Source organism: Epinephelus fuscoguttatus, linkage group LG10 (assembly GCF_011397635.1).
Source record: "Epinephelus fuscoguttatus linkage group LG10, E.fuscoguttatus.final_Chr_v1".
Lineage (NCBI taxonomy): Eukaryota > Metazoa > Chordata > Actinopteri > Perciformes > Serranidae > Epinephelus > Epinephelus fuscoguttatus.
Window position 1 is genome coordinate 17,442,724 of NC_064761.1, and position 22,238 is coordinate 17,464,961.

Here is a 22,238-nt window from a genome sequence, read left to right on the forward strand (position 1 = left end):
GAGTCAGTGTCGGCAAAGAGAGAGTTGCGTTCTTTTGCTTGTAATCCGCATGTGTGACAGTTGTTTAAAGTGGGGTGTCTGTAAACTACTGTCCTGCATATGTTTTAGACATTACATAATAATTCATTATTTTGGAAAGCAGTTGTTAGAAGAAAAAGGGCCACACCAGTTGTAACAATATGTTTATTACCAAGCAATTGAAATATAAACAGTTGGTGTCATTGTAAAACATTTAGTGGCGACCTCAGCAGAAAACCAATTTTGTTTTTCCAAGTGTTAATTTATGACTTTACCCTGAATACCTATAAACTTGGGTTGAAGCAAAAATCAACAATACAAATCAGAGGTGATTACTGAATAATAAAATGAAGCTTTTTTTAATGAAACATATCTATAAAACTGTAAAAAAATGTAATTAACACATTAAATTATGCTGACACATAATACTGAAATTATTGAGCTCCTCTTACAGTCAAACTTAAACCCTAAATTCAGATCTAAGAAACACATTGTGGCCCTGTCACAGCACCTCAGAGGTCACAAACAGCAGAGTCACCTAATGTGTTGATGTTTTGGGTGAGTTTTATTTACAGTCAATGGGCGGACAAATGTGCTGATTCATAGCATGACGCCTTCATCAGGCCTTGACAGCAGTATGTTTTCTTTTTCAACGACACGTAATGTTTCATTATGGTAATCATGTTGATGGCCCTTTTTTCTTTTTGCGTCGATGTTGGCTTCATGATAAAATAGTTTTCTTCTTTTTTTTTTTAACTCATCTTTTTGAATATAGACAAAGAAGTTAGGATAGTATTCTAAATACAAATGAAATATTTATCTTATGGGTTACAGCTAATGATTCCCAGCACTGGGTTTGTCTGCTGGCTTAAAAAGTTTTTTTTTAATAGGCAGCATGACAGATAAGTCCCTAAAATGTGTAAACAAAAAACTCCAGCGCACCTTGAGTGTTGAGTATAATAAGGCTTTAATATGACGTGAAATGTAATCAAACAGTCAAAGCATTAAGATAGAATTAATGGCTTTGTCCAGTTTTAAATTGTCCCCAACCTCGTAAACTAATACATATGGAAGTCTGTGAGTGTCTTTACTCAGAATTTTCGTTTTGTCTGAATGGCATCTTTGTTCCATATAGGGAGAAAATGAGTCATAATCTGTGTGTGGTGCTCTGCCAGTATATCTTGGCATCTACAGTGTGTGGGAACTATCCCATAACCCGCTTCCTCCAATTCTACCCAACCCCTGTTTTTCTTCTCTGCTCATCTTTACATTTCCTCTTTTCCTCACTTGACTTTTTTTATTTGCCCCCATTTGACTTTTTAAAATTCTCTCAGTGGTTTTCCTTCACCCTTTCAACCATCTATTCTTCTTATTCCCTTTTGTTCTTTCCTTTCTCAGGGAGCTGATGTAACAGACCCAGGAACAGAGACTGAGGAGAGTTTGGGGGCGTCTGACTCCACCCAGAGACCAGCAGATTCCCAGACACCCAGCTGTAAGATCCAGGAAACCCTGTCAAATGCACATACGTAGATCCGCCTTAGACTCTCCACATGCTCTCACAAACTGTCTCGCCATTCAATTAGTTATCTGACTCCTGACGATGACTGAGAAAGATGTAATATGTTGTTGTCTGTCTGAAGGGAAGAGTGGTCCGTGTTAGCCAAAAGAAACTGTCATTTCCAAAAGGGCACATAAAGGTTGCTTTACTGTAAGAATGAATCGAATGATTCAAGTTATTATTTGGCTCCATATCACCAGGTGTCTGCAATGTAGAACTTCCAGTCAGGGGCCCATGGTGAGAAAACGTCCAATACTGATTTCATTCCACTCCAAAATTCTCCAGTATTCTGCTCTTGAATTTAGAAAAATGAAAATAAATTTTTGGCATGACAACTTCCCCCTGAGATTATGATCTCACTCATTCAGAAAAACAGGACAAATATGGGTTGTTTTTTTTTATGTTTTTTTTGTTGAACGTGCACATTCCTCTCAAGTCATTTTGACTTTCTCTCATTTTTGATAGTTTCTGTGTGAGTGTGAGTTTTCAAATGACTGTTTTTGACCTTAAACATGATTTGATTGGTTTAAAAATTGTCAAAGTCTGAAATTTAGAGCCTATAAATAATTTAGTGTGTTAATCCACCCATTGATTAATTGTATTTATTTCAAATAAAAATGACTTCTGTTTATTTGAGCAATTCTGCTGTTGTTTCAGTCGAGGGCAGTACAATGGAGGCCTTCTCTACAGAACAGCCTATCACAAGCTCTGGTACGCGGATGCCCCAGTCGCCACGGAGACCAACACATCAGCTGCCCCCTCGCCTAAACATCACCCCATCATCAGAACTGGGACCACCTGCTCAAGTTCAGGTATAAACCTTAGCAGATTCATTTTACGGCACAAATACATCCATTCCTTTTTCTTCCAGATTTGCTTTTCGCATTATTACAGTAATAATTTAATGTTATCTCTGTGTATAGATCTTAATCTCTGCTAATTACTTTTGTAAAACTTCTCAGCGTATCCCTGTTCGTCGTCAGTCCGTGGGCAGAGTCCCTCAGCTCACTCCTGGAGTGCCAAGCAGTTCTGTAAGTCTTCTATAACATCAGACAATTTACCGTCATGACATTATTCATACCAATGTTTGTGTGAAACTTTTACACGTGTGTGTGTGTGTTTGTATTCAACACGTTTCTGGTATCTGTCCCTCTGCAGCAGCACTTCTTTGATGATGATGACAGGATGGTTCCCAGCACTCCCACCCTGGTGGTACCACACCGCTCCGATGGTTTTGACCAGGCCATCCAGTAAGTCTGACACACGTGGACACAGACAAGGAAATCAGAGTGCCCAGGAAACTTTTGAAATATTTTTGTAGTGACAAAATCACTGTTAATATAGTATGATAACATGATTTTACTTAATACTTATGGATTGCTTTTAATGTTTTTATTTTACTGTATTTTAATTGATATTTTGGGGCGTATCTCAGACTTTTGTATCCTTTAGATTACTTAAAAAAGTCATACATATCTCTCATGTTCCTGGAAATATACCTTTTGAATTTTACAGAGCCTGAGGCTTGACTGAAGGTTTAGATATTTTTATATAAACAGGAAAAAAGTAGGGGGGAAAGGGCCTTAAACACCGTGAACTGCTATCACTCTGCTGTCTTATGGCACTGCATGACTTTTTTTGTTCATTTGTTGTTTATTAGTTCTCCCCAAGTGGCCGGTGTGCCTCGCTTCCGCTTTGGTCTGCCCGAGGACATGCCACAGACCAGCTCCTCCTCGCACTCTGACCTGGGACAGCTCGCTTCACAAGGAGGTACTCCACCACCACATGTCAGGCAGAGTTTGCAGTTTATGTAAAAACAGCATTTACCATTTTACTAGCTAACTGCAACAGACAGGTTTTGTGATTTTTCATATATTTTGAAAGTTGGTTTTTTTTGTGTCTCTCGTCTTCAGGTCTTGGGATGTATGAAAGCCCATTGTTCCTTGCAACCCATGAAGAGGAGTCTGGTGGACGCAGTGTTCCCACCACACCATCACAAGTTTCAGCACCAGGTATCTGTCTTTGTCTGATATAATGGGATCTGTTCTGTTTATTTGCAGATGCACCTTTTTCATCAACATACTCAACACAGTTTACAGTCCCTGAAAATAGTCAGTAACCTTGGTGGAAGTTGTCAGATTTGTCAGATGTGGGATTGCTATCTTATCCTACAACAAAATCAGTGAGTGTATTTTGTTTTTACGTTCCTCTCTCCCAGTAACAATCTTCTCTGAGGTGGCTCAGTCTGACACCACTGAGCATGCCTCCCAGTCGGTTCCCATGGTGAGCACGTCCACACCAGGCCTGGTTGTACCAGGAGGAGCTGGAACAGGGGAGGACAGAGACGACGTCTTCCTGGAGCCAGACACTGATAGGTGGGGTTCACTCCTCTCTGCTGTGTGTCTCTTTTCTTGGCTGCTGTTGAAATTCAGATGTCTGGCAGTCAGCAAGCCTTCCCTGGCTTCAAGGCTGTTATGAAATGTAACCCCTTCTTTATTCACTGAAAATCTGTGTCCCTCTCCACTGTAAACATAAATAGCTGAATCAAATATAAAACTCTGCTGACTGTACAAATTGACAGGTGTATCATTAAGTGTATGTTGTGATTGTAAGACTTAATGACTAGAATTTGATCTAATCACATGCATGTTATGTGTCGGTCTGTTTATCACAGGCCCAGTGCAGAAGTGTCAGTCGATCCAGTGGTTTCACAGGGAGATATGGAGGAGCCCAGCCAACAGTCTGACAAGGCCAGCCTCCCCTCCACCAGCCAAGAGCCTTCCTCCAGCTCTGCAGGTACAGTGCAGCCACATGACTGTGCATATCCCTGCTGTGATTGACAGTTTATCTCCTTTGTATCTTAATTAGTGCTAACTTCTGATTGCTGTGTTGTTGTTTTCAGACACAAGCAGTGCTCCACCTAAACCCTCTAGACCTGGACCCAGCAGACAGCTGCAACGCTGGCCAGAACACCGCGGCGGCCGCATGAAGAGAGGAGGTAACAAATGAATGCGCACACACAAATTGGGTGGTAATGGAGCTAATATTGTATCATCATGAGCGGGTAACTGTTCCAAGCCTACGGTGGCTTTGTGCTCATTTAGTCCATGCCGCGTTTTCAAGATGCTAGAGCTGAGCGGAATAATAAAACATTTATAAAAAGCATTAAAATCTCTCCTACGCCACATAAATGGATTACAAACATTTGCTCATGACAAGTTATTGTGACTGACATCAGGAGTAGTTGAACAAAATGATGCCCAAACCAGTGGATTAGAAGAGAATCATGATTGATCATAGGCAATAAAAAAGGAAACAAAATAAAAAGAAAAACATCAACAACAGAGAAAAAAGCTGCTCCCACAGAGTAATGTCCTGTTTCTTCCTGATAAAATAATGCGTTCAGCACACTTAGGTTTCTTTAAGAGCGCAACCACCACAGTTTCAATTTCAATTCAGTTTTTATTATAAAGCCCAATATCACAAATCACAGTTTGCCTCTGAGGGCTTTGCAGCACACAACATCCCTCTGTCCTTGGACCCTCACAGTGGACAAGGAAAAACTCCCGAAAAACCCCTCTTTAACGGGAAAAAACAGAACAACTGTGCGGTCGAAGATGCTCTCCATACTTTGGTGTCAAGAAGTGTTGATCAGCTTGTCGTATAACACTAGTCTTATTTAATGCAGTGTTTTACACAGTGTTTCTATTTTCATATTGAAATTAGCAGAATGTGGGATGCTCAGGAGGCACAGGGGATCAGGGCGCTGACCACAAACCACAACGTCCATAGTTCCAGTCCAGTCAGGGACTCTTCTTGAGCGTTTTGCAATGTGTGATTCCAATAAACATCAGGCTTCCACACATAGTTCTGAAAGGTTACAGCTATATTTATTGTAAATCAGACCTAAAAGAGTTCCATCTGTATGTAGATGTTTCCCACTTGTTATAAAAACAGTTTTGAATAATGAAATATGATTTTCTTGTTCTTAAATGATACATTTTTTGCAAGTTGTTGCATGCCTGAAAAACCTCACTAAATCAACATATACTGGTTTTAATGTCTCTTTATTCTATTACTCATAATGCACATTAATTGCAGTGCATCATGTTTTTTGGCAGCTACATACAGCATGTATATATGCTCACAATCACTGCCGAACAGTCATGATGTGCACACAAATCCCGGCAAAGCATTTGTTTCATTTAATAACCAGTCATGGCAGTAAATACATGTGGGTGTATTGTAATCCAGTTTAATGTCGATGAGAATAACAGAGGAAACGTTATTACAGTCTTAAACATGTCAGACACATTTTATACAGCCACTGTACATAATTTTTACACCAGTATACCAGGCTTTGTTTGAACAAATATTTAATGTCTCAACAGGTCAGGGATTTCCTTCTCGGGGTGTGCATGGGAGAAGATTCGCCCGATGAAGCACTAAACTGGACAGCAGCAACCGGAGATCTTGTCAGTCCCGCCAGAAACACATTACACATTTTCCAATCAGCAAGTTAAATTTCTGCATTCAGCCTTGTTAATGTTCACTTGTTCTGAAGCCTGTTGTTTTTATTTTAGTTTGGCTTTTTTTTAATTGTACTTGTAAAGTACCTTTTTGTAATCAGTCCATGCTGAAGCGGTGTGTTTTTATGAAGAATGTAATAAACTTAAAAACTATACGAAAAATACGTTGTTTATGAGACACAACTTTCATCAGACTTTGTTGGGGCATTTGAAGAAGTTGTTGCTCTGAGGTGACGCGTTGGCTGTCGGAGCAGGAATGACGGGACGTTCACCATCCATCCTCACATTGTAGGATTTGGCTGCAGAAGAAACAGAGTGGTTCATTAAGTATTTTAATTTATGCATAGTATTCATGATGTACTTTTTATCCATGTACGTGCCAGTTTCCATTTTGGTGAACATGAATTTGGCATAAACAGATTTAAAGAGATTAACTTGGACAGCTTTGGCTACAGCAAGACATGAATTTGAGGAGCTGGAGTGTTTTCTTGAATTACATAAACGACTAGACGGTTAAAGCTCTCATGATGACTAAACCGTAAAATTATTTACACAGGAGTGACCGTATTCTTCAGACGATCGTTATCATCATTAAAATGGAAACTCTTAACTGTGGTTACTCCATATGAGCTTTAGGTGAATGGGCAACACCCTCAATGGCCTTTACATCTGCCAAATTCCCCACCCCACCCTGACACACACCCAGATACACATGGTCCTCGTTAGGCATGTCAGACATGATGTGAATGAGGCTAACAAAAGTCTTAGTGCAGACAGACATGTGAATGATGTTTTCCTTTGAAGATGACCAATTAAATGTAGTTACTGTGAAGAAAAAGATCCACAATTACTACTTGAAAGACCTCTTCAATGTTATGTCAGTCATCAGGGTGTGTGGGGAGCAAATCCAAAATAATGCCGGGAGTTTCTTTCTTCTTTAACTGATGATCTAATGACTAAATTTGTGCCTTGATGTGCAGAACACAGCGCCTAAACTATATTTTGTTTCCAACAAATATCCTTAGCACTAATTGATTTTACAGAAAATATCTGAAAATAAAACAATCCACTGCCTACATCTGTTCAAAGGAGAGAAATGACGACTGTTACGTGTCGACTTACATCTTGAGAAGACATAGTATTTGTATCCCTCTGGTTCCCTCTTGTTGGGGACGGACACAGCAGCTGTAATGGTGGAAGGGAAACCTCTCCAAGATGTCCTGATGTTGATGGTTGGCCCTAGAAGAGACACTAGAAACAACAGAGATCAGAGTAATATGAGTGAATTGATTATATAGTTCTTGTATTCCTCAGCTGCAATGTTTTAACGCATTAAATATCACAGCCCTTCAACAGTTGCGTTCCCAGAAATGGAACACAGGCAACTTATTTCCACTAGCAAGTTATTTACAAGATGGACCTCGCTGACCCTCTTACCTCCACAAAAGCATGACTCACTTTTCCAGAAAACTACATGTGGTGTAACCCAAAACATGTTTAAGTGAATCTCTTAAAATGCCCAGGAAACGCCCAGTGCACTCATCATGGACGACACAAATTAGGGGGAAAAGGGTGATCAAACTAGATCTACGTCATAGTTGGGATGGATTAACATAATGCAACTACAATATATTTGTGTCCTGTAAGAACTTTAAATCCTTGGATTACCTGCTTGTCGAACCATTCGTTTGCGGGCTGTGTAAACGGCGTTCTGGACTCTCCTGCCACTGCTACATGATGGACTGGTGCCAAACTGGTATGAATATTTCTGGACAGCCCCCCCTGAAAGAATCAGTAGAGTTAATTTCAGAATGTATTCATTCAGAACATTAGTATGATATACACAATATTTAATATACTCTATGTTTTTCACTGAATGAAGAAAAAAAAAACAGGACAGCAATTAAAGAAACGAAAAGGTATGAAGTAGTTTGACTCTGCAGCATCATTTCATCACCTCTCTTGAAGAAGTAAACTGACTCCCTCCTTGTCTGGTACTGAGGCACAGACAGAGCAGCTGTAATGTGGCCCCGAAGCCCATCAAACCCAGTTTCAATGACCTTTGGATAGTTAGGGTCCAACACGTCATTTTCAAACCTCCAGTACTGGGATCCCTGCAAAGACAACATCCAAACATTACACCTCAGACATGTGCAGCACTTCACAGAAGTGGACAAGTGACCAAGAGGAAATCTGAGATTGAGTTTTTAGCAGCAAAATGCATCTTGATACAGTGCAAAGGTTTTATCCATGACATCCTTCGAAATCAAATTTGCAGAATACGCTTATGGGTTTTGGATCAGACGAGAAAATTTACCCTGAAGATGTATGTTTTGCCTTGGCAGTTGCAGCGGGTAAACACAGTGTCGATTGGAGAGGGGACACCCCACATCTGGGTGATGCCACGAGCCGGACCAGGCACCATGTTTCTGTCCAGAATCCAGAAGTAGTGCCCTGAAAAATAAAATAACATTGCCACATAAGTGTGGTTCACCTACACACAACATCAAGAATAACAATCAGAGCAATTTCAAAGTTTACCGCAATATAAAAGAGACATAACATCTTTTCGATCAATCATTTCTGTTTTCAGCTCTGTACTCATTGTACTGTTGCAGTGGTGGAAGAAGTATTTAGATCCTGTTCTTTAGTTAAAGAACTAATAGAACAATGTAAAAATACCCCACTACAAGTAAAAGTCCTGCATTAAAAATTGTAAACATACAGATACTGAGCAAAATGTACTAAAAGTATCAAAAGTAAAAGTACTTATTATGCAGAAAAATTGCCTTTGACCTTATTAGATTGCTAATGCAGATACATCAGTGTCTGCATAGCATTTTATTGTTGTAACTGCTTGAGCTGAAGCTAGTTTTAGCTTCTTTATATGTCCTTTATATACTCCAGAGGTTCCCAGCCCCGGGGCCGGGCCCTCAGAAAGGATCGTGAGATCAATCTGACAGACTGTGGCATGATTAATGGGACATAAAAGAAGAGAAATATCTGATGATATTTCTCTTCAGGCTGTTTAAATGTAAATCACTCTGTAATGGAGTTAGTAACCATGCTTGTCAGATAAATGTAGTGAACTAAAAAAAAGTTATGTAGTGTAGTAGATGTACATAAAGCAACATTAAAAAACCAAGTATTTCCCACCACTGCTCTCTCATATATTAATAATGAACTGATATGTGGTTTAACATATGATACAATTCTTGTCTCTAATGATGACTGGCTGCCTGGCTGGCACTCACCTCTGAAAACCACCATTGTGCCGTTCCCCAGCGTAGTGACTCCACTGACCGGCCGCCCACTACACAGATTTGTATCGTTGCTGTCGTCTGGGAAAAATGACACAGTTTGTAAGAAAAACCATCTGTTTGGATGAACAGGCAGTAAGACAGAGAAGCCATGCAATCAAACACTGAGTTACTGGCTGTCAAATGTAATGTTGTGCTCCAGGAGCTATAAGGACTTTTTTTCCATTCTTTAAAGTATCTGAGCTTTATTTCCAATTTCAAAGGCGCGTTTGATTCATTTACAGTGTGAGAAAACAGTCACCTCTGTCACTTAATATACCGTAGCCAGGCTTTGAAGGAAGCTCTGTCCACCCAGAAGCATAATGACAAAACAACCAAGCTCATAAAGCAGGCTGAGAGCTGTAATAAATATGCACCAGAAACTAGAGGCCTCCATTTTTGCAACAGTGTTAGACTGGTGTAAAATGAATTAGATAAAATCAGAGCTGACAGAAAGAAATTTCAATACTGGCACTGAAATCTGTCTTTGCAGGTTATTTGTTTCCTGTGGATGTTGTGTTGGGCCGATGATAGGAACATTTCTTACCTGCTTGGTAATTTCTAGGATCGTCTGTACTAAGAGATTGTGTGGCGTCCAGAGGTTTAGTCTCAGGTTTGAAGGAGCTGGGTTTAGCTGGAGTTGGCTTAGCTGGCATTGGCTTAGCCGGCATTGGCTTGTATGAGTCAGGTTTCTTCTGGGGTTTTGAGGTGGCCTCAGATGTTGTAGATTTAGTCGAGTCTGGGGTGACATTTAGCGGTTCAGCAGTGGCGACTTCTTGTGTAACATCAGCTGCTGTGTTATCCTGCACTGCATCTGTGGATGAGGGAGCACTGGTTGTCAGGGCATCAAGCTCTGGCATGCCCCTGGGCCCTGCTGGAGAAACACTGGTGGAAGGATCTTCAGAGGCTGCCAGGACTGGAGTGGTTGCCTCTGAGGTGGGTGTTGTTTCCAGCATTGTTGAGGAGCCTTGTGTGGGTCCTGTGGATACTGGAGCCACAGGGGTTGCGGAGGCTGTGCTGGAGTGCAGGGTTGAGACTTCTGGGTCATTTAAGGAGGCTACTGTCGGATCCTCAGGCAAAATCTCTTCCTCAGGCTTTGCCTCTGCCTGTCCCACTGTCTCCAGCTCGGGGGTGTTAGCTGTAGGAGAATACTCAGTCTGGGGTACTGAGGTTGGATTAGGCTGGCTGGAGTCATGGTCAGCTGCTGTTGTGGACTCAGGGAGAGCTGTTCCTGTATCGGATGAGCTGGTAGCATCACTGGCACCTGGAGGAGGACAAACAAACTGATTACGAACAAATTTATTAAACGATACTAAGAAGCGTTTTCTAAAAATCATCAGATTAAAGACAGTGTCAATAGTCGGGTGGCAAAGTGGAAGAAAAACCTGAATAAATGAGTAGAGAAATGTGGAAAACACAGATGCTTTTATATTGTGAATGGGTTGTTAAGTATGAAAATAACCATCCTCTTTAGAAATGTATTTATTTTCCACACAAACATGGAGAATAATTTAAAACTGAAAGATTTAAAAATGTTGCAAGTAGAGCTGCAACGATTAATTGATTAGTTGTCAACCATTAAATCACTCACCAACTAGTCTGATAATTGATGAGCAATTTTTTTAAGAAAAAAAAAAAAAAAAAGCCAAAATTCTCTGGTTCCAGCTCCTTAAATGAGAATATTTTCTGTTTTTTTTCTCACTCCTCCATGACAGTAAACTAAATATCTTTAGGTTGTGGACAAAACAAAACATTCGATGATGTCATCTTTGGCTTTTGGAAACACTGATCAACATTTTTCACGATTTCCTGACATTTTATAAACCAAACAACTAATCAGTTAATCAAGAGAATAAGTGACAGATTAATCGACAATGAAAATAATTGTTAGTTGCGGCCGTAATTATAAAATATCACTGTACAGTGCAGAAATGTTAGGCAGGGTGGAAAAAACTAGTATTGATAGGGAGTTAGTGGTAAACTGTGATAATATAAATATAATTATTTTTGTCTTCTTACAGTTCAGTGTCAGGATTTGAGCAGTGAGAGGAGGAAAAGACAGTTTCCAAAACTTGTAATAAAAAATTTATTTTGCTGTTTAAAAATGTGAATCATATGCCACAGCTTTATATCAGCAGGTTAGACAGTGCTCTCTTCCACCATTATTAAAACACCAAATAAGCAGTGTTCATCCTTCAGTAAATAGATGGCTGGTGGTGTCACTACATCTCACTTTAATTTGCCACCCATCTATTTTCCCTGCCCTGGACATCACATACCTGTGCTCTCCGTGGGGGCTCCTTCAGTGATAGGGTGGAGGGTGGAGGGGCTGTTATCGGCCTGTGTTGGTTCATTATCTGAGAGGGTCGTCTGTGTCTCAGAGAAGACTGTAAACGTCTCTGTACTTAGCTCCAGAGTGTCTGGATCCTGGGTGGGTTCAATAGAAATCTGATCCAACAGGTCAACTGTAGACAATCCATAGCCACTGGTGCTCTCTGGGATCGGACTTGTCTCTGGGTCCAATAGGTCCAATTCACTGGGAAAAGTCTGGCTGTACACATCTAGAGAAATGTGAAAAGTATGAGGAGGTGCACACCTGGATGTCACACTCATGAAAGTTTACCAGGGGAAATGTTTGGCTAGATTTATTATCCATGCACATTGTTGCTCACCATCAGTGAGATCATCTTTGGGATATGATGTTGGACTGACCAGTGGAATCGAAGGGTCATCTGTGGGTAAAATCAAATATAGATGTTCATAATTGGCAGTGTGAACACATTATTTTTAATCAGTTCTTTCTGTACTTCTCCTTCATTTGTTTTCTTGAGCATGCACATCACCGACTGTGACATTCCAGACGGAAATGTTGCGACATGTCTTCTTCCTGAGAGAGAAGTAACACGGATGCAAGAGTATCTCCACCCACAAAACTATTCCAAGCCAACCATCCAATTAAAACCTCCAAGAAAATGTTCTGTCACCCTTTCTTGGCTTCATTTTGTGCTTTCCTCTCTTGTGACTGAGCCTGTGCCCGTAAACCCTCCTACACACTCATGACAACACTGCTTCCTTGTGTTTTTTTTGGCCAGTGGGGCTTGTGCTCTTGGCTTGTTCTGGTGAAACTTGGCCCCCAAAGCGAACCGCAGCAACAGAAACACAGTGTGGCTGTCAATGGTACACATCTTCCTGCCATCCTCCCGACATATGTCTTATTAAATCCACTGAGTTCATCTCAGATTTAAGTAATCTAAAACAAATTACTGTATGACCATTGGTTTCTGTCACTGGAATTAAGTAGTTGTTATTTAGGATGTGAAATAAAGTTTTGTAGCTTTCCTTGGTAAAATGAAAAAGCATAGTCACCTGCACTATTTCCCTCGCTGAATGTAGAAGGTTCAGTTGCTCCATTCACAGTTGGCTCTATGGGAATATTCATGAGTAAAGGTTAGACAGTTAACCCTGTACAAACATTATATCTCAAATCCTAAATTACTGAAAATGTAGGGGAAAAAATCAACCTTTTCGCCAATTCAAATATACCTTTGGGCTTGTTATCATTTACATTATGGCATGAATTAGTCTTCACTGGTGCAGTTTCACTGGCTGTTCCACTGATTTCATCTGTGGTAATTAACCAAGACAGAAAATATTGTCAAATTGAACCCAATGCATCGGTGCAGATTACTGCATGCATTGCATGCTATGCCACATGCTGGTGGACATGCCATGTCAGAATAATCCTGGCATCTTTGCACTTCACCATTCATGCACACGTGCTAAGAAAAGTGAAGGTGACATTAAGAAGCAGCCATGCTGTCACATGGCCATGACTGTATTTGCTGGTCATGCATCAAATGACCACCAAATGTCAGAAGAAGACACCAAAGATGCGTGACTATGTTTAACTTAATCAGGACAGTAAATATCGCAGTGATGCTACAGTAAAAATGAAAAGGGAATCTGTCAAGGTTGACGTGCACAAATCACACAATCATGCTGACTTAGTTGGACGAGGCTCACCTTCTGCATCACAGTGGATCTTGTGATCTGGACAACACTGATTGTACTTAACGCAGTCAGAGTCGCAGCTACACAGTCGGCCTCTTTTGAAGCTTTCTCCACACCGTCCTTTACAGGAGTTTTCTGTTGCACACAAACACAACAGACTTGTACAATAAGACTATTCTGTGCTGATTATATTAGACTGATTATTCATGTGGACATTTAAGCAGTATATGAAATGTTGCTCTCTCCATAGGGATTGGTCAACATTAGTGCAAACTTGGTAAATCATACATGAAAAACACATTTGATGAGTGTAAAAAACAATTTTATCAGTAACTCAGAATGTTTGGATATCAGCATCTGCAGTTTGAGATCAGCAGAGTAAAAACCTCTGGTAATGCTAGTGACAGGGTTATTAGTACATCTGAAGACTCTCACTTGTGGTGCATTGGGATTCAAAGTCTCTGCAGCACTCTTCATAAGACAGGCAGTTGTAATCACACTGGCATGTGTTACCCCTGTAGTACTCAGCACCGCATCGACCTTTACAGCTCGCTGTATGTGAGAAAGAGCACATGAAAACAAAAAGAAGAGGGCATGATGCTATCTGTGCCTTTAAAAGTTGAATCACTGTCTCTCAAATAACATCGACTACTTGAGGACATAGTGTGTTAATCATAAAACTGTGCCAGGAATTGATTTCTAAAGTAGTGACATGTATATAGACATGCGTTCCCCTTCTGGTAAATAATTGTCAACAGAGTAAATATGAACGAGTACAAGAACAGAAAACACACAATACATTCCAGGAAAGCCTTACATTTAAAAACACATTCCTGGCAATCAGAATACAAAATATTACATGTCAATGTAAATGTTTCTCAGTGCAAAACAAATGTCACACAAGTGGTACTCACCCTGAGCAGCACTTAATGTCAAGACATACGCCAGCAAAATAACAGCACAAAGTACAGTGGAAGACATCCTTCTGCTCATCTGAAACCAAGCATGAGACACACAATGAATAAATAAATCAGAGTGCATTCAGTCAGTCAGTCAGTCATTCATTCTGAAAATCCTCACCCACCTTGTTTCAGCCTCTGTCAGAATTCTGCCAGACGTTTGGACACGGCTGCTTTTAAAAGGCTGAGAGGGACCGGCTGACTTCCCGTTAATTGGCAAATCCGGTCTAATTAAAAGTGAGATGATCTCACAGGCTGTAGGGAGGATCCTCTAGTCCAGTCCAGACCAGACCGTAAGTCCAGACATCATGAATCCCCACAAACAGCTGGAAGCACATCAACACACATCTGTGCCAGACAGACGGCTGACTTCACACACACTTCTGAGCAGCAGGGGAAAAAAGGGGTCGTGACTTGCTTTCCTGTCACACTGTGGGTGAACTGGACACCTTCACATCCTCATAGGGTTTGTCAAATCACTTCCATATGGACAGTCAAATAACTCAGCTGAAGTCAGTTCAATTGTTTAACTTTTAATAGTCAGCAGGGTGTTTTATCTTTTAGTCTTCAAAAGACAAAGGAAGCAAAAACATGTTTGTTTTAGCTCAAGTGTTGGGCTTAACACCTGATAGTGTCTATGGATACCTGCCCTGAGAGCCATAGTGGCCTCAGTTTATCCCTCTGATGTTTTTCATGATGTGTTATTATATGTAATGGAAATACATGATAAAAGCCTTCATGAGATGATTTTCTTAAGTAAAAGCAACAAAAACAACATTATAAAAATATTAAATTATTCATAAAATTTTCAAGAAAGTACATATTTTATTAGCAAAATGCAGCGTACTTAAAGTAACAAAAGTAAAAGTATTCCTCAGGCAGGATGACCCCTGTCAGTATTATAATAGCCTATGATATAACTTATCCATGAACATGAAAGCAGTGCTTATGCTCATTCAAGTGGAGCAATTTCTTTTACTGCTTTATATTATATGCGTTTGGGTGGTTATTCAATAACAGTGTGTGATAAATTTAAAAAAAAACAAACTGATTTATTCTGTATTAGAAATTTTAATCTGAAAACCCTAGCTAGGTTAAAAATTGCTTCTGAAATATGGCAGAGCAGAAAATTTAAAGTCGTATAAAATGTAGATACTCAAGTTAAGTATAAGTGCCAAGACTGTACTCAGGTAAAGTACTTGAGTCACTGCATTTAGTAACTTTACACTGCTGAGAAACACATTGAATGTAATGAGAGGCAAACTTGGGCTAACTACCGTAACTATATTTTAGGTTTCTATCACTGATGAGGAAATATTTTCTGTTATGGTATATAGCCAGTGAGTTTACATGCACTTGACCTGGTTTGTGTTGGCTGTGTGCAGTGACTCTTCAGTACAACGACCTTCTGGCAATCTGTTTGATGACCTTGTGTGTCATTAAATATATTTGTTTTCACCACTGCAGCAATTACAGTTATTGCTGTGTAAATTTTAATGTGGTATCGGCCTCTTTTTTACTTGTTTTTAAGAATATGGAGGTGGCTTCACATTGATATGTTTTTTAAAAAACAATTTTAAATTTATTTACATATTATTTATCATATTTACTGACGAATAAAAAATATATATTTGTTTCCTATCTACTAGCATGTTAGTTGTTCAAGGCTGAAAACAACTATAAGTTTGTCATGAAGGTGTGACTCCATAAGATGAGCAGTGTCTTCTCATGCCTCCTCACTATAAAGATTAGCTGCCCTCACTGCACATAGTGCTGCATTGTTGTTAGAAATGTGCTTTACATGAAACAATCATTTGTATTTGTCTGAGATAATTATGATGGACAAAGCAAAGTCAGAAAACCACTGGTCCCAGAAGTTGCCAGGACAGCCATGTGGCATGTTGATTTTCTCATGTTTAGCCTACTACACCTGAAGCAATAGAGGTATACACCAAAAATGGTTGTAGGATGTTGTATTTCATTACCTTTTTGACCTACAATTAAAATATTCTCACAATACACTTGGCTTTTCATGGGAAAGGGTTTTGAGCGAGTGCTTAATGCATTCAGGTAAAATGGGACATTTTTCTGAGCTGAAACCAGCATGTTTTAAAGCTACATCATAAGTTATTATGCCATATGCCACCCCATCACATCATATTTTTGTCACTTAAAAACTATTAAAGATGATGCAGTGAGTCCATGTGAGCCACATTAGTCCAGAATCAGCCATCACTGTTACCCACATGTATGAACAAGAACAGGAAACGCATGGCAGAAAAGTTGGATGACCTTTTTTAATAAATAGTTCGGTTACATTGAATTAATTGACTGAAGTAATAAATGTATTTAACTATTAATAAACAGACATTTTACCCGAACATGTCATCGGAGTGAGGTTGGGGTTCTTAGAGTGTTTTAGGGTCCAAAATTTTAAAGTACTTCACTTAACATCATATATTCTTTATAGGAATATCACAGAGGGCTATGAGAAGTAACACTTTATGTAGTCGTCAGAAATCTAGGTGTTTTCTTAGCAATCTACCAAAAAGTACCTTAAATTTCCTGACGTCACCCCTTTGATGTTTTCCATATCAGTTAACTACATCTGTCTGTGTTTACAGAGTTACTGTGAGGCTTTTTTCATTAAAAGGGAACAACATGCAGGATCCCTCGTACTATACCAGACTGATCACTGTGAGGATGTATTTTTATAATTCAGGGCTGGTCTGCACTGTGGGAATTTTGTGGTTGGAGGTGTTGATGGATCATATCATGGCTATGGTATTTTCCCTTCATGTCATGGTCCAATTAGAGGAAAAGCGCTCATTAGTGCGCTTGTGTCAACACAATCATGATAACAGGATCTGGTTGAAATGACTCGGCCTACCAAACAGTCAGGTAAACATAGACACTGTAGCACCATGAGAAAAGGAAGTATCAAGCCCTTGATATCATAAATTGAACAACACTGACCCAGAGACAGCTCATACCACACTGAGAAGTTGCCTGGGTCAAGTTTACTTCAGTAGAGTCAGTGCGCCCCCTTGTGTTCACAAAAGAGTTTCATTTCTGTTGGGCAATAGTTTGACATCTATAAGCTCAAGAGAGAAGAGTTTCAGAACACAGTCTCAGTGTAAAACTTTTAACTGTCAAGCTCGTGGTCCCAATTAAAGTTTGACAATTAAAAGTTTTGCACGGTGGAAGCTGTCTCACTTTTGTCTCTTTGGTCTCCCTCAGTGTCGGCAAAAACTGCTCGCTAGTTCAGACAATTTGGAAAATGAACCTGCTTTGATGTACTCCAGAGGATGACATGGCAGGCTTAAGATAAGAGAAACCAACTTGTGGTCCATCTGGATAATGAGTGAATGAATGAATGACAGTGTGCTCCCTGATAATAATGTCCCAAATGCTTGAGTGGTGCAACTTCGAAGTAGAAGGTGTGTTTAAATAAAGTTTAACTGCGGTCATGCGTCTTGTTTTCGTAGCTCTGTGAATCAGGAACATAACAAAAAACAAACATTAATGTCAGAGATATAAACATGTGTCCTTGCCACTTTCTCTACCATCATATTTCAGTAATTTCCTCGATCTCAAGCCACAAATTCATTCTAACAATACCAGACAGTCTGGCCACAATTCCCTTCATGAATTATATATGATATGACTCATGGTGAATCTTAATGTGTAAATAATTGTTTCATTTTTTAAATGTTGTTTTGGCTGATTGGTGCTGCATTGCTCTGTTTATTTTGTTCACTCTTTTGCTTTTGTTTGTTTTATCCATCCCAATTTTCCAGTTCATGTTTTTATATTATTTTTTGAAACAACTTTCTGATCTTTCCTGTCATATCTGTACTACTTGTAATACTTATTGTATTTTTTGCTGTCATGCACAAACTATTATTTAATTTGTTGATTTCCAGTTTATTGTGGCACAGGAGAATTGTCTAATGAGTCCAGAATAGCAGCACACTGAGTCTTTTGCTTTAATATGGATGCTGAAGATATACAATAAGTAATGCCTATATACAAGATATGTATGTAAAGACAGTTATACATTCTTGACAATCATACAAAAAAATACAAACTAATTATTGACCAGGGGTGTTAAATTTGATCTTCATGGAATTCCTTTTTTAAAAATGGTCCTGGTGGCTCACAGACATGAGCAGCAGTGTCCTTGTTCACCTCCCTGCAGGCCAACAGGCCCAGAGAGAGACAGACACCTGACACAGAGGGCCAGACAGCAAAAGGCAATAATATCACTGAGACGATGCACAAAGCACTTATTATCACAGATGGATGTCATACACACTGGATCTGCTGGGGAGATGATGAGAGGACCCCTAAGGGGAGAGTCAGCTTCTTTTTCTGGATCCAAAACTGTGTCTGTGCTTTGTCAGCAATGAAGGCCATCTTCTGTCTTGGCAGCTTTAATCAGCCAGTCTGTTCAGAGAGCTCGGTGCGAGGCAGAAACACAGAGACACGCAGGAGGAGAGGTGATGCAGAGCATGTGGGTGTACACATTGGGCCTCATTCAGTAGATAAATTTTGCTCTTGCCGTCTCCCAAGTTGAATAGAGGCTCAGTAACTTTCTGGCTGCGTGCAAAATGAACATGCTGTAGTTGAAAACAGGACATAACACAACTATCTCAGCCTGCTATCAGCAGAGGACAAGCACGGCACTTTGTCTTTTAAGAAACCAGTCTGTTTGAGTTTAATTTCTATTCAAATTTATATACATCTGTATTTTACATGCTTAATTAAGCAGTCAAAAAGTGATCACACAGCTTCTGGATGACCGAGCTATTGAAAGCCGTTCTTTTAGCGTCTGCAAAATCTAAATGAAATAATGAAAAAGCCTGTCACAATGAATAGTTCACAGCATATTGATAAGATGAATGAAACATGATCACAAAGGACCTTTAGAGGGAGACAAATGAAAGCATATCGGCTGGTGTGTGAAGCAACATTCACTCAGGATAAGAATAGGAATACCAACAGGTGACAACCACTGATGATACATAATTAAATCCGACAGCTCATTTCATTTTATTTGGAAGATTTTACTGTGGATTAAAGGCTTATCCTCCGTTTCATTTGTGTAAGCAGATGGAAGCGGGGGACACTGCCAGTCAGACTGGTATAGAGTATAGAGTTTGTGTATAATCACACAGCTTGTATTTCACCCTCCTGTATGTCATCTTACACTTAACATATGGATTAGGAAACACTCTACGTGATCTTAATCTTGTTTTGCTTATATCTTGTAACACAAACTCTTACAGATGTCTTAAAAAAATATATCTCGCCTCGTGACTTTGTGGTAAAATGTTCTCTTCCTGGTTGCAGCTCGGTGCAAGTCTGAAGGTGGAAGTGATGACAATCTAATCATCTCTGATAGTTCACAGGAAATGTATTCTAACTATAACCTTGTGCTGCTCCGCTTCACTGTCTTTGACATTATGATCTGCTGCACCCTGTGTTTTTGATTTTAATATTGCATCACTAAGCATCACATCAAGCATCAGCACCTCCAGCAGAGGCGTTTCACTGCTCGTGTCTTTGATGTATAAGAGCACCTGTGAGGACATGTGAGGATGAAGCAGTGAGTCAGAACAGCTGCAACTGTGACAGGGCTCTCAGTGTCAACCGTGACACCAGTTGCATGTACTTAAGATAGAAAATGACCACAGTTATACATTTTAAACGTCATTAAAAATAGTGACTAATCTGTGAGGTTTTGCACAGATATTCAGCAGCAGCCACTTTATCTAAATCCTGACTGGTGTGAGAGCCAAATACACTATTTAATTCTCAACAGATATTTAAAGGAATATTTCACCCACAAAATGACAATTGGTAAATCAATTAGTCATGCTGTGTTACCTTGAATTCATGAGGAAATCTTTTTTTCTCTAGCATGCCTCCAAAGAAAACATTGGCTTTGAAGAGAGCACAGGTAAGTTCCACTTTCAGTTCAGTTTTAAACAGTAAGGTTTTAGCAAATATGCATATATGTTAGGAGGTACTTCGCACATGACTGGACTTGGATAAGACTTGGATTATACTGCATGAGTTGTGTGAGAGTTTGTAAACTGATGTTTAGATATAGTTTTGTTGTTTTATGTGGCCACCAATACATCAATATGTTTGCCTGTTTCCATGGAGGCATGCGAGAAGAACACATTTTTTGTGTTTAATAGTACTTTATCAACTAGTCTTTACAGAACTTGTTGATGCATTTATATTAAAATAAATTCCATTCTCATTCTCGTTCAGACCTAAAATCAATTCAGTTTTTCTCCTCTTACAAAGTCATTATGTAAGGGCCCCATGTGTGAAGCACAACACTGAGAGCTGCTAAAATTCACTCTATTAGATCTGCAGCAGGGTTATAAGGAGAGATACAGCCTTGCTCTGTGTCCTGAGTCATCTAAGACAGACCCAACACTGACTCAGCTGTTGATGCCAAGGTGATAGCACAAATTCTTGCTTGTTTGCAAGAACTGGTGTCTTTCACTCGTGAGGATCTGAACAGCAAAAATGAACTGCACCAAATGTATGTTTAAGGCCACACTGAAGAACTGATGGGAAAAAACTGCTTTACCTCCTCTTCATGCACCTTACCAGTGTTACTGCCTTACCCTCCTCTGGGACGACTGTCAGGATTTCAATCATCTTATCTGAATTTGATAAGCAGGTTGATCCAGAGGTACATATTTTCCTGTCACTCAAACCCTGAAATATATCCTGTGTATGTCTGACAGACATGCTGTCGTACTATCCTTCAAGCTACAGTTCTATCACATGCATACATTTAGTGATTTACAGCTCCAAATCATTATTTCAACAGCATTTAAATGACTATATTTAACTGTGTAAGTCCTAATTTGTCTTTTGACATGCAAATCACTGACTCAATGCTAACTGGGATGTGTTTAAATTACATACTTGTTTTCTGCTTGCACACGACTGGTCATTTATACATGTCTTTAAAGCTAGCAAGTAGGATGAATTGTTGTTCAGGCCAACAGTGGCATTATAAAAGAAATCAATGCTGTAGCTGTGTTTAATGACTTTTATAGGTAGTCAGACACATTTCTTTTTTTATCACACTGGTACAGTGGGACCCTGGAGGTTCAGTATAAGTGTGACTGGAGGACAAGTCTGTCCCAAAGACGCAAAACAATTGAACAAGGAGATTGTGTTGTGGTTATAAATTACGCCTGTTGTGACTGTATGCAAGAGGTAGCATAAGCATTTCTGTCTGTATTGGTGGTAAATAACAGGGTCTATTTAGTGCCCCAAGAGGCCTGACTGCATGGACACACACACAGAAGTCGATATGATGGATGAGCATTGATTGAAGAGGAAGTCGAAGCTATGTTCCTTATGTGTTTCCTCCTGTCTTCACCAGCTGACTTCCTGACCCCTTAAACTTCACTGAACCATTGGTTAATCATTACATCCCAAAGTTTCCAACCATATCAAATATATTAGGCTAAATTTGGGGGGATTGTACATAATGATGCACAAGATATGTATAAATGCATCTATGTGATGGCAGGATTCAGTCATACAGAAAGTATGGAGTCTTGATTTCAGATAGGTGTACAAAAATACTTATTTATTTGCTAGTTTATTTAACAGGGACAATACAGTTGTCATGTATGACATACATACAGCTACTGCAACTTATAGCCCCATCCCTCACTAGGCTTTTGGGTTTACAAAAAATCAACTAAACAAACAATTTGATAAAACAGTGTCAGGATAAAAATAATAAAACAGACAAAAACAAACTGTCTACATGTGTCTATGTATGTACATGACTGTATATGCATTGATATTTAACCTA

At 39.5% G+C, this 22,238-nt stretch overlaps 2 protein-coding genes across 3 annotated transcripts in view; one reads left to right on the top strand and one right to left on the bottom strand.

Annotated features, from left to right (window-relative positions):
- The window catches only part of tprb (translocated promoter region b, nuclear basket protein), a 23,464-nt gene extending 17,291 nt beyond the window's left edge, over window positions 1-6,173 (top strand). Inside the window, exons 42-51 of the mRNA XM_049587489.1 lie at window positions 1,417-1,510; window positions 2,234-2,388; window positions 2,539-2,607; window positions 2,735-2,826; window positions 3,237-3,346; window positions 3,490-3,588; window positions 3,795-3,951; window positions 4,251-4,372; window positions 4,479-4,574; window positions 5,968-6,173. Coding sequence (XP_049443446.1) covers window positions 1,417-1,510; window positions 2,234-2,388; window positions 2,539-2,607; window positions 2,735-2,826; window positions 3,237-3,346; window positions 3,490-3,588; window positions 3,795-3,951; window positions 4,251-4,372; window positions 4,479-4,574; window positions 5,968-6,017 — 1,044 coding nt within the window. The 3' untranslated portion in view covers window positions 6,018-6,173. The remainder of the gene's footprint in view (window positions 1-1,416; window positions 1,511-2,233; window positions 2,389-2,538; window positions 2,608-2,734; window positions 2,827-3,236; window positions 3,347-3,489; window positions 3,589-3,794; window positions 3,952-4,250; window positions 4,373-4,478; window positions 4,575-5,967) is intronic.
- prg4b (proteoglycan 4b) lies at window positions 4,611-14,743 on the bottom strand. Of its 2 annotated transcripts, XM_049587490.1 has the most exons (15): window positions 14,500-14,742; window positions 14,330-14,408; window positions 13,851-13,967; window positions 13,428-13,550; window positions 12,948-13,028; window positions 12,771-12,827; window positions 12,077-12,136; window positions 11,684-11,965; window positions 9,952-10,668; window positions 9,360-9,446; window positions 8,423-8,559; window positions 8,063-8,219; window positions 7,774-7,887; window positions 7,228-7,356; window positions 4,611-6,404 (listed from the first exon to the last, which is right to left on the bottom strand). In XM_049587490.1, exons 2-15 carry the CDS (start codon window positions 14,406-14,408, stop codon window positions 6,295-6,297), a joined length of 2,250 nt encoding a protein of 749 aa, XP_049443447.1. In that variant the 5' UTR covers window positions 14,500-14,742; the 3' UTR covers window positions 4,611-6,294. The 2 variants fall into 2 exon arrangements, with proteins under 2 accessions (XP_049443447.1, XP_049443448.1); XM_049587491.1 differs by lacking the exon at window positions 12,948-13,028 and having other exon boundaries at window positions 14,500-14,743.
- Between the last annotated feature and the right edge of the window lie 7,495 nt (window positions 14,744-22,238).